The sequence below is a fragment of the Triticum aestivum genome, chromosome 4B, assembly GCF_018294505.1.
Source record: "Triticum aestivum cultivar Chinese Spring chromosome 4B, IWGSC CS RefSeq v2.1, whole genome shotgun sequence".
NCBI lineage: Eukaryota > Viridiplantae > Streptophyta > Magnoliopsida > Poales > Poaceae > Triticum > Triticum aestivum.
The window spans coordinates 586,767,198-586,779,999 of record NC_057804.1 but is presented as its reverse complement, the minus strand read 5'-3'; the positions used below and the strand labels follow the sequence as shown (position 1 = coordinate 586,779,999).

General features: G+C 42.7%; 1 protein-coding gene across 1 annotated transcript; it reads right to left on the bottom strand.

Moving 5' to 3' along the window:
* Positions 1-1,313: 1,313 nt before the first annotated feature.
* On the bottom strand, positions 1,314-6,099 carry LOC123090243 (putative receptor-like protein kinase At4g00960). Its single transcript, XM_044511639.1, has 7 exons — positions 5,866-6,099; positions 5,414-5,543; positions 3,053-3,314; positions 2,696-2,924; positions 2,446-2,596; positions 1,663-1,851; positions 1,314-1,520 (listed from the first exon to the last, which is right to left on the bottom strand). The coding sequence occupies exons 1-7, from the start codon at positions 5,952-5,954 to the stop codon at positions 1,314-1,316; spliced, it is 1,257 nt and encodes a 418-aa protein (XP_044367574.1). The 5' UTR covers positions 5,955-6,099.
* Positions 6,100-12,802: the final 6,703 nt, after the last annotated feature.

The window sequence follows — 12,802 nt, the reverse complement described above, 5'->3', positions numbered from 1 at the left end:
ATGGGTTGTGTTTCAGTCTTTTGTTCGAAGGATCATCGTGGACTGTTCGAGGGACTTCAAGAATGATCTACACCAACTCTTCTTCCGCTGCATCTTGAAGTTGGTGCTGATCCAATCTAACCTTGTATGCATCTTCATAGTGATCCGGGATCTTGATCGTAGGGCAAGTTTCTTTTGTTTTCTACTATGTTTCCCAACAGTTGCACTCCGAGCTCCACATAATAGTCGAGGAAGAAGCTTGCCGAAATGAACTCGCCACCCTGGTCATTGCGCACCGCTGGCCCGGTTCGAACTCTGCACTAGCACAAAAGCACTTGGTCGCTTCGGCTACCTCGTCCTTCATCTTTAGAAGAGTGATCCATATATGCCTGCTGCAATCATCAACAAGGAGGAGGAAATATCGTTTGCCGCTCCGTATCGCCGGTGTTATCGGGCTACAAAGATGTTCGTGAACTAACTCGAGCAACATCATGGGTGGAAGTTTGCAGTACGTGAAAATGGTGTGTGACATTGTTTGTCGGCAAGACAACTATCGCATGCATGCATGCCCCCATCTCCCTCAGCGCGTCGAAGTTGACGTGGCCATAGCAAGCGAGCCACAACTATGATTCTTCAACGCAGTGCACCAATAGGTAGACTGGCTACGCCACATTGAAGTTGGCAATGTAGAGGCGGTTGTACCCGCACGATACCTTCGCCAGGAGACCGCTGCCGGTTGCAGGTGGAGCAGGTTCCACCCTCGATCATAACCTAGCACCCGAACTCATCTAGTTCGCCCAGGCTCATGATGGTGTTCTTGAGCCATGGAAAATGGTAGACTCCAACGAGCGCGCGGTTACTGCTGCCCTTGCACTTGAATAGGATCATGCCACTCTCTTAGATGGAAACCACAAACCCCTCGCCAAGCTTGACAATGTCGTGCACCGCTGTGTCTAGCTCGAAGAAGGCCTCTCTCCAGTCATTCATGTGATTGCTGGCCCTGGTATCGAGGTAAACACCCTAGCTCAGTTTCCTCGACGTGCCAAAGATTCACATGTGCTCGATACTCAGGGAGATGGACTCCTCACGCCAGCTCCATCTGTTGGACAGTTATGGAGCATACCTCAATTATTAGGAAGGTGGGCTCTTCGTTATCCACCTATTGGGTGAGGATGGTGCCCTCTCTTTGCTCCTAGAAATCCCGAGACCGATGGCATTCAATACCGCAATAGCGACACTTGTCCTTTGAGATATCACATCTGCAACTACTAGACGAGCACGCGTCTTTATCGGCTACCGCCATGCCCACGGTCGTGGCCTCTCCCGCACCATGATTAGCTGCCACTATCGAACGCGTCATCCTGTACACCTTGCTTGGAGTGCGCCAACCACTCCACCTTAGTAAGGAGCATCTTGTCGGAGTTTTTGGAACCACCGTGGTGGTCCAACTCGTACCGCTCTTCGGCGGCCTTTAGGCGCTCAATGAGCTCCTCGACCATTAGTGTGTTCAGGTCGATGAGAGTTTCAATCGCGCATACCATCTGCGAGTACGCCTTGGAGACAATGCTTAGGAATTTATGTGACAAATGGAGTTTTCGTATAAAATATGGCACCACTATATCGTACAATCCAAGATATTTCATGAACAACAAAAGCAAGTATGGAAGTAATGATATTAATTACCTTGTCAATCACAGCTTCGATGTCATTCATTTGATGGATGATATCGGTTATATTTGGCCTTTTGTGTCTATCAATTTCCATGCAACTCAGGGCAATCTTTGTGCATACATTAACTTGTTCGTAATGTGCTTCTAGTTGGCGGGAAGCTTGACATGTTTTCAGCATCCTGTCCCTCCAGTTTTCATGCACCTATCGAAGTGGAATGTAAATTTGCAAATATTTAGGCCTCCATTTAAGACTAAAATGTGTATTTAACACATAGATCAAGACTGCATTGATGATGGATATGCTACAATTAATTACAAAAATTAAGGACTCAATACGTGCACATAGAGAAGTACTCCTATCGTCTCCAAAATAGGTGGCATATTAATTCAGTTGAAAGGTTAGTTTTTTTTTTCTAAATTTGACCAAATATAAAGTATAACAAAATATCAACAATACAATATTGACTAAATACAATATGAAAATATATCTAATGATGAGTATATTTATACTGATTGGTATTTTTTATCTTAATGTTTTTGTATATATCCTTGGTCAAACTTATATAGCATTGACTTTTTGACTCAATATATACGATCTATTTGGGATAGAGGGAGTATAAAGTATAGTAATTGGATACTGATTGGGGCACATGTCAAAAATAGCACAAACTTAAGTAGTGATTTAACAGATACACCCTATATTTTCAAAATGGGTGTGTGGTTAACACGGAAGTAAGACAATTCATAAAAGTAGCATGAAAACATTCCATTGCGGTGAAAATGTAGCATTTCTTACTTGATCAAGAAACTCTTGGTGATCCATTTCAGCACTTTTGGAGTAGCCTCTACGGCCTGCAATTATTTTTATCATCACAACACCCAAGCTGAATATGTCCAACTTGTTTGAGACGATGTTTCCATGTAAGTATTCCATCGGCAAGTATCCACTGCATGGAAAATATGTATAATGTGAATATGGAAGAATCAAACACGTTTTGTGTATTATTGGAAAGACTTTATTCAGAGAAGGCACATTATCAAGTTACATTGTTCCTATAGGACTATGTGAGATCCTGGTTTGTTTATCACCGAAGAGCTTCGATAAACCAAAGTCTGCAAGCTTTGGCACCATGTTCTTGTCTAACAATATATTGTCGGGTTTCAGGTCTAAATGGTAAATTGGTTCATCTAATCCTTCATGCAGGTGCTTTAAACCCTCGCATGTCCCCTTGATAATTTTGTAACGTGTGTGCCAGTCAAGTCCATCACATTCGTCTGCGAAATTTAAAAAAAAAACACATCAAAGACATACAATTTTACACAATCATTTCTATTCACATGGTAAGCAACAAAAGGTAAGTAGAACACTTCCCAAAAAGGAACGATTACAACATCGCCATTACCAGAAAGGTGTTTTTCAAGGCTTCCATTTTCCATATACTCGAAGCAAAGTGCTCTGTATGTCCTTTCTGCAAAAATTGTTCTTCCCATGTAGTGCATAGGTTGATGTTGTGTTTCGTAGCAATAGCCAACTAACCTTACAATGTTTTGATGCTCAAGCGTCATAAGGTTTTCAAACTCACGTTGGAATTGTTCATCGTCAATCCCTGGCATGTTATTATAAAGCATCTTCACAGCGACATTCTCTCCATTTTCAGCCTCTGCCTGTAAAAAATCTTCTGTAAGCGCTCACATATTATTTTAACCATCACTTGCTATTTAATCATCATCAACAAGAAGTTGCACACATTTAAACTTACTTATTTTGAATACTACAAGCTGAAAATAAAGAAGACATAACCACAAACTGCTAATGTCCTCACACATACATCGTTGTGCAAGAGGCGAGTCATATAGTTAGCTCCCTTCACGACATACCCAATACTACATTAGTTTCTGTTTTCACTGTTAGAGGTGAAACACCTATCGAGCGATAGCGGTCACAAATTCAAAAAGTTGTCCTCCACCTCAGAAAATTTTCCACATGCTTTGCCTGGATTGCCACATCTCAGATAATTTTAGTATCTCTTATTATGTTCTTCTATTTTATCATTCCAAGGTGTATTTTCTCTCATATGAGTAATCAACACACTTTCCACTGATTTTAGGGTAAAACAATGGTCATTGTGCTCGATTTATTGAAGGAGCATCCTTGATATATCGAAATACTTTCCTATACTTTCAATTGATTTACTATGTTTTCTCTTAAGTTTAATTGTGGTTTTACTAATAAATTAATAGGTTTTGAGGACTAAGCTATTAATAACTCCTAGAACTAGTGATTTCCTACAATGTGAAGTCTTTTTGTAATTTCCTGAAAAGAAAAAAATCCAGGAAAATTGCTTGTAATTAAGGCGAAGTATCCAGAAGTCATGAAAAAAGGTGCTCAAGTTGGGGCACTAGAGCGTGCAAGCTTGGTGTCCACCACACCAGGAACGCCACACTCGCACATTGGGGTCATGGGGCATCGTCCCTTGGTTCCTCTCTCTGTAGGGGGTTTCATCTCACCCCCCCTGATGTCTGCCTCTTTAGTTTGCGATATTACCCCATAGGCACATATACCACAATCAAAGAAGATAGACCAAGTACATATACCATCTCCAAAAGCTCTCTTGGAGAAAGTTTTCCACGAATCTCCACAAAATTCATCGTTATATTTCTCCCGTGATGAAGTGTGAGTATTCCACCCTAGGACTACGAGCTTGTAGTACTATGTAGTTATATCTTCAAGATGGTATGAGTTTTCCTACATGAATATGATCAACTATGTGACCGATGAATATCTTTGTTTATGAATTTTAAGTCTCTCATTGGTGTCATGTCATCATAGTTGAATGATTAATTATAGGTGCATATTGTATCTCCATTCTTGAGTCTGATCTTGGCCATGTTATTATGAGGAGATGGCATAATAAATGGTGTGAATTAGATGGAGTGAACGAGGTTTTATTAGCTTAGTCGAATAAAAGGTTAAATCACTTTTGCTATTGGTAAATTCTTGGATTGTCTCACTAAGGGTAGAAAGGTGCGAGCTCGGCCTAGTCCCGTTGGGATCGTCCGTCCTTCCTAGTGGCAGACTTGCGGAAATGTGAACATTAGTTAGCTACGAATTTTTGGTACCTGAAATTGGGAAAGTTTGGTCTTATCCTGCTGGGATCCCTAGCCTTTGTCGATGTATAGCATTTTGAATTGTTGTTCAGAACCGTTTGTGTCTTGAGTGGTTGGCTCAGACTGTATAGACTCACTTAGTCATCTGTTATATTTGGGTCAACCTCAACATGTGAGTTTAATGGAATAACTGATCCTCCCAAGCAGTGTTTAATGACACTTTTTGAGAGCAGTCTACCTCCAGCTCCCCATCAGGAAGTGGCTCGCCCGCGTTGAGGCCAAACTGCTTCGCACCCCCACCGAGCCGCACACGAGCGGCGCCGGGCTGCTAAAGCTCGTCACCGGCCAGATCTGAGGTCCAAATCACCACGGCTGGCAAATCTTAATCCCGTGGAGACCGGCTGCAGACCCTGAGACCTTAGGCCGCGGGATTCGGTGCCGGTGCAGCAGAGGCCGGCAAAGGCGGAGGCGAGCATGGGCGGGGAAAGGCTACCGAGCGGCGGCGGCGGCGAGTGGGTCCTCCCGTGTCGCCCTAGTCGGACGACACGGGAGTCGGGAGTTGGTTTCCGGTTAGTGTGCTCAACTTCAAAATTAACCAAGCATCCAGTAATGTAAATTAAATTAAATAAAGAAGCCATGGATGTTCGGATTCTTACCACGTAGACCTCTCCATACGCGCCTTGCCCAATTTTCCGCTCATTAGAGAAATTATCCGTGATTTCTTGTAGTACTCGGATCGAAAGGCATGTTGCATTTTGCAATTTGCTAGCCATGTCACTGTCTCTACTGCAAGGAGCGGGGTACAGATTAAAACCCCTCAAAATATGCGATTAATTTGTATGAGAAAAACACTCGAGCTTATGACCATTTTACATGATGAATGCCAGATTTGCTGATCGATATGGGGGACCGAGCGAGCTAGTCGAGAGACATGTAGATCGCGTATATATTGATGATTCTAGCCATAAAAGACTCGAATTTCTTTGCTTTTCGTTTTGTTTCGAGGAATATATCTCGAACAAAATTAGATCGAGCTAGGTATGCTAACAAAGAGATTGATCAGTTATACTAATATGCAGATCGTGAAGAAGTTAGCAGTGCCACTAACCTGGAGCTAGATCGCGAACTGGAGCTCGAGAGCATAATAGAGCGTGCACTATGCGGTGCTCCATCTGACTCGGACCTTTGAGATGCCATGATCGATCGATCGATCCTTCAGCTATCAGGCTTATTTAAGATCAAGCAGCTGGCCAGAGATCGATTAGTCCCACTCAAGTACAGTATATATTACATCCAACGGCAGGAAAGAAAAGACGATGCGGTCCACCGTACTTAACAGCCGCGCTGATGTGGTCCAGCGTAACAGGCGCGCTGCTAGTACGGCTGTAATGTTATTAGCCTATGTTAAGGCATCTCTAAGGCGGACCCTAAACCGCTTGCATATGTCTGGAGGCGTCTTAACATAGGCTATAACATTACAGCGTCGGGATAACAAAATGTGGGTCTTTACCGGTTTGCAATTTATGCGGACACATTTTCTTTCGCAAACCGGAGACAAGCGTGAAGGTGCTTTTCGGGAGTCCGGATCAATACCACGTCCGCTTCTGATCGTCCTGGTCCACCCAAACCCTTTTCTCCCTCACCTGCGCGCGCTCCTGCTCGGTGTCAGCTGCTCGTATTCATGCCGCTGTAGAGCGCGCCGCTCCACATTAAAGACGGCTCAAGACAGACGTGACCTCTCGCTGCCTCCACCATTGAAGTGGCGTGCCGGCCTAGGGCGCCGCCCGTTGCACGTCCGGCTGAACACGCCTTCTGGCCGCATTCAAACGCCTGCATTAAACACGTGTGGAAGCCGAGAAATCTACTCCGGCCACACGTCCATTCACGAGCGGGCTGACATTAAACACAACATAGGGCAAACTCCTCCCTTCTGTCCCCTATTTAAACGAGGCCAGACGCCAGGCAAGAATCGCACCACTATGCCGCTCCCGTGTCCCCTTTCACCATTTTCTCCACAATTTCGATGGCATCCAACAAAGCAGGAAGAGCAGTTTTTCGGCATAAAAGCCGGCTGGGCCCGCCGAGCCCGCCGGATACAAGCGAGGAAGGTCGCTGCTCCACCTCCCTCGCCTAGCCCGAATGAGACAAGCTCGCTGCTTCATTTGTTGGTTGGCTGCTTTAGAGAGAACTTGACACTTGTAATTTGAGAGCAACCCTTCTTCTAACGACTTTGAGAGAAACCCAAGTGAGGAATAACCCAAGAAGAGCCAAAAGTGATTCAGCATCACTGAAGAGAGCGATCTGTGTGATCCGACGCCTGTTACCTTTGAAGACTGTTATTTTTTAGACGGTTAGGCATCATGTTTTGAGCACCCAAGAGTAATTGTGTTGTGCCGGTGAACAAGTCTGTGAAGGTTTTAAAAATCTACCTTGAAGACTTACCACGAGTGATTGGGCGAGGTCTAAGTGACCTTGGCTCAGGAGGAATACGGTGAGGACTAATTGTCCTCTGAGTTCATCTCGGCCGACTCAACCAGACGTACAGTTAATGCAGCAACTGGAACTGGTCTAACAAATCACCGTGTCTTCATCGAGCCTACCTGGTTTCAAATTCCCCACCGTTTACCTTACGCATTTCCGCTACTGAAGAGTTTGTGATCTACCTTCAGAAGAATTTGAAGTGAAGACTTTCATCATGCTGTTTTTCAGTTCTTCAGTTCATCTTCCTCATGCTTGTATGTGTGTATGATTACATGTTCTTCATCTGTATGTATCATGTATGCATGATTTTCTCTTTCTGTGATGACTTAATTTTCCCGTGTTTCTATTTCTTCACTCTGATTTTCATCAAATTCATCAGAGTTTGACGAATTTCTAAAAATATCCCGTTCACCCCCCCTCTCGATGAGAGTAAACCCACGCTTTCAGGAAATCACCATGCTCGTCATCCCACCTGTCTTTAGGCGGATGATGAAGCAATGGCTGGTCCTTGGCCCTCCTCGCGCCATGAGCCTCTCCGCTAACAAGTGATGCGAGTTCTAGGTCTACGTGCAGATGTTTAAGGGGCACATGCTGCTCGGGCACGGCTGGTAGTAGATCGTCTCCGTGACCTCCTGGTCCCCAGGATCTCCGGGCTGTGGCTGAAGATGTAGATCTTCAATGCCAACACCTCGAACATCTGCAGGGTCCGGTGCTCCAAGCACAACTGCATTGGCGACGTCTCTTATGCCATGTAGTCTGTGTGTCAAGTATGAGCTAAAGTAGTTTAGGTCTAAACTTAAGTTTGAATGTCTTTTTTGCTGTGAATATGCCAATATTTTGCTCAGGGACCAGCACCTTGGGGTCCAGCAGGGCCATGGGCTGCCCAGCTGTTTAAACTTATGCTAGCAGTATTCTTATGTTGCTTATACCTTCTACTGTTGTTTTTGATTGTGTGTTGTGTGTGCTGTGGGCTGTTAAATGGGATGTAAGTCCATCACATTTTAAAGAGGTGAGCAGACCAAGTATTTGCACACAGCTAAACAACTGTGTTTTGCATCTGCTCACTCTTAGAGCACAAACACACACAATCAAACAACATGCATCCTCCTGGGCCTTGATGCAATGCAATCAATCAGTCGATGCAGACGTTGATTTTTTGCGTGCATATGCTCGATCAGATCTAACTGAAACAAGCATGCAAATGAAAAAAAATACAATGAACAAACACATCCTACTCCCTCCGTCCGGTGAAGAGTGTATATTTGGCTTTAAAATTTATCCACGACAGAATGTACATCTACCTTCTCAATGCACTTTAAAGTGGGAAAAAATGTTTCTATCTCATCATACGGTAATCAAGATAAGGGTTGAGTAATTAAAGAGGGAAGAGATGGTGACTTGCACTTTTTCGATGCATTCTTTATTTTACTCCATAACTTGTTCTAAAAAATTTATATGTACACTTTTCACCGGATGAAGAGAGTACACGTGTTTTCGACGATCCGAGTATAATAGTTCGTGCACGTTGGTTACAGACGCTATGGCGGGTTAGTGGACAAATTAATACAGTTCACACCAGCCGAGATATTCGCAAGTTCACGGCTGCCGAGGTATTCGTCCGCCGGCAACTTGGCAACTGCCCGAAGCCAAAACGCCGCCCGAGTAATTAAGACGCACTGCTTGCTTGCATTGTCCTATGTGCTCCATCGATTCAATGAATTGCACATGCATGTATCTCGTCGCTGGCCTGGCTGAAATTAAGATGCCTCGGTAGCATTATTCAGGTGTGAGTGGCTATACGTCCTCCTTGGCAAATGGCAAGTACACTCTCACTCCCTCCCTTTCTTTTTACATTGCATATAGGAAAAAAAATCCAAAATAAACCTTGAACTCCTAGACGAAAGCTAAATCGAACCCTAAACTTTCAATCCCTGAAATCTGCACACCAAACTCTTCGGTCCCGGTCTATTTTAAACCTTAAGAGTATTTCGCTCGTATTCGCTGAAGTGGCAAGTTAAATTGGGCCGGCCCATTAGAGCAGTCGCTTGCGCGCCCGCTATGCTATGATTTTCATTTTTTTTGTTGTGTTTTATTTTTTCCTTTGGGTTTTCACTATTTTCATTGGTTTTCTTCAATATATTTCCTTTTTCAGTAGATTTTTCTTTGGTTTTTCTTTCTTTGTTATACTTTTGGTTTTCTTTTGTTTATTTCTTGATTTCTTTGATTTTTTTGTTTTTTGTTTTCTTTCTGTTACGCTTTCAACATTCAAATATATTATCTACGTTAACACACACATGAAACATTTATTGATGCACTTTCGACATTTTTCAAATATATGTTTACAACATTTTTTTAATATACAGTAACATTTTCCAAATACACGTTAAACATTTTTGAAATGACAATAAGCATTTTACAAAACTATACAAACATTTTTTTACATTGTTTGAAAAGTTGCTCCTATTTTTAAAAAATTAAAAAATGTTCAGACTTTAAAATTTTGTTCAGGTTAACTTAGTTCCCATTTTTCAAAACATGTTTATGTTTCAAAAATTGTTCCCATTTTTTCAAAGTTGCTCATCTTTTAAAAGTACGCCCACTATAAAGAAATATAAACACGTTTGGATCACTATATTTCTTTACGGAGGGAGTATTCAACATTTTTCTCACATATTTGTTCAGGTTCCAAAAGTTGCTCTCATTTTTAAAATTTTCAGAAAGTGTTTGCATTTTTAATTTTGTTCAAGTTTCAAAATTTGTTCCCATTTTTTTCAAAAACAATTATTTCTAAAAAAGTGTTCACTTTTTCATAATTGATTTTGTTTTGAAAAAGTTGTTTGTTTTCAAAAAATTGGTTACGTTTTTCATATTTTGTTTGCTCCTAAAAAGGTTTCTACCTAATCTGGACTTTGCGGTGTGTGATTAAATAACTCGGGCCTCTCATTAAATCACTAGCTGCCATTTATTCAGGTGGCTTACGTCACTAGTTCTTTTTTTGCAGGAATCATCGAGCTTTATTCAATCACTATCAACACCAGCGCGATCAGCCAGAAGGCTAGTCACGAGGAAGCCAGGGGGAGAGTTCATCCAATAATCAGACACGCCTAGAGTGCTTGCATGTTTCGCACAAAGGTGAGCTGAGGTGTTGGATTGTCTCATTACACGATGAACATCAAAGTAATCAAACAATGAGGCTAGCCCTTCAATTTTGATGAGTATAGGCGCTATAAGAGAGCGCGAGAACTGTCGCGAGTTCCACAACTGTACCAGCTCCAAGCAATCGACCTCAAGGATCACCGCGCGTAACCCTGAAGCTTGTCGAAGATAACCCCATCTCGCAGAGCCAGTGCTTCTGCGGTAAGTGGATCCGTGATATTCTCATGCGGCTTGCTCCAGGCAACAATGAAGTCAGAGGGGGTCCGTGCAACACCACCAGCCCCGCTTCTGTTTTCATTCAGTGACACACTGCCATCCGTATTGATTTTGATGCAGTCTGGATCAGGCGGCCTCCACCCATAGCCAGGTAAGATCCTGGTATGTTCCATCGGTACCTCCAATAACATTAGAGTTTCCCTAATGCGCTTTAAGGATTGGTCAGGTTTCAGACTAATCTTGTCATGTGTGATGTTGTTGCGAGATGTCCATATAGCCCACATAACAGTTATGATCTTGGCCGGTCTTCCTCAGCGAATCGAGAGTCACACAGAATATCCTTGCACCAGGTGAAGGGGTGAAGTTCTGGCAACTTGATGTTTAGCCACGATCGAGCTTCAGACCAGAAGCTCCGGGCATGAGAGCACTTGATAAGTGTGTGAATCATATCCTCATCTGCTCCTTTGCATACCTTGCATCGAGCCACAGTCGCATGTTCGACTCTCTCCGGTTGTCTATTTTCTTTGTATTGTATTTTTATACATCACACGTTGTGATAAAGCAAGAAAAAAAACTCGCTTCACACGTGGTGGGCCGCCCTTGTGCAATCAACAGTTGACTCTTTTTTTTGGTATTTTTATTATACGTCGCCTATTACAAAAAAGAAATAAAAATAGACTGAACAAAAAAGGAAAAAAAATCTCGCTTCGCGCCTGTTGGGCCGGCCTAGTCGCGTGCACAGTCAACAATCCCTGGATTCAACCCGCCACGTCGACCATCCCTGTTTGGGAACGCTGTCAAGGTTTAAAATAGACCGGGATCAAAGAATTTGGTGTGCTGATTTCAGGGATTAGAAATTTAGGATTCAATTTAGCTTTCGTCTACGAATTCAAGGTTTATTTTAAACTTTTTCCTTGCATATAAGATTTATTTAAAGTTAAATAGAGTAAAGTTTGACTATGTTTACTTGAAAAAATATTAACATTCACAATACCAAATCAATATCATTAGATGCATTATTCTAAAATTTTCACATTATCTAATTTTTGTATTGTAAATATTGATGTTTTTAAATATTAATTTGGTTCAACTTTACGAAGTTTAACTTTAGACAAATTTTATAGAGGAGTAAAAAACAGACAGAGTATATAAAATTGGAAAAAGATTCTAATCATTCGGCCGACTTTAGCGCTGCATTCAGCCGCTCTCTTCGTGGTCCGATTGTCACATGGGGGCGTCTCTGTTAGGCCGCGTGCAATTTGGACGTGCATGATACTAGCATACAGTTCAGTGTTGACTTCAACACTTCACTGTACTTACATGATTGGTTAAAAAATCTATCACACGTGCAGTAACGGACCGTCGTACAGGTTACAGGTTTAGCAGGCAATTGTAGTTAGGAGGTGTAAGTCTGGATGCATTACGAATTAACTAAATTTTGTTATAGTTCGACGTGTAGTTTTTGTTTTCAAAACGGAGGCAAACGATTTGCTTCTTCTATTAAATAAGGGAGGAGCAAAGTTTAGAGTTTTACAACAGCACCCACATAAACAGCATGGCAATTACTCGCGCAATCTTTTAGCACCGGCAGTAATCCAAAGCTTTGCTTCCTCCAAGATAGTGCTAAGTAGGACAGATTGCGGCGTGCACTTGTGACAGAACACCCTGGCATTTCGCTCATTTCAAAATGGTCCAGAAGATAAGCATAGTGAGGGAGGTCATAGTGCTCCGGTTGGGGATGTAATTGCCGGTACTCTTGTCCCACTATTCGTGGACAGAATCATCAAGGGGCCAATCGGTGGTGTTCATGTGAGCAAGACCTAGCTTTTCCATGATAGTCCTCCAAAGCCATAACATGTAGCGACACTTGAAGAAGTGGTGTGCACCCGTTTCTTGCTTCCTTGAGCAAAGAGGGCATAGGACACAATTTTGTCCAACCCCGTCTCTCCAAGCGATCGGCGGTCCAAATCTATCTTGGAGAGCCAACCAAGCAAAAAAAATTACCTTGGTGGGAGCCCAAGCCTTCCAAACCATGCGGTCGATAGGGGAAAGAGTTAATCCCAGGAACTGGGCCTTGTATGGCTGCCATGTAGATCCCGTCATTCAAGTGCTTCCAAACGATATCATCCTGAAGCTGCTCATCAAGATGGAAGTCCTTGACAAGCAATCAAAGAGTGAAAAAAATCCTTGAA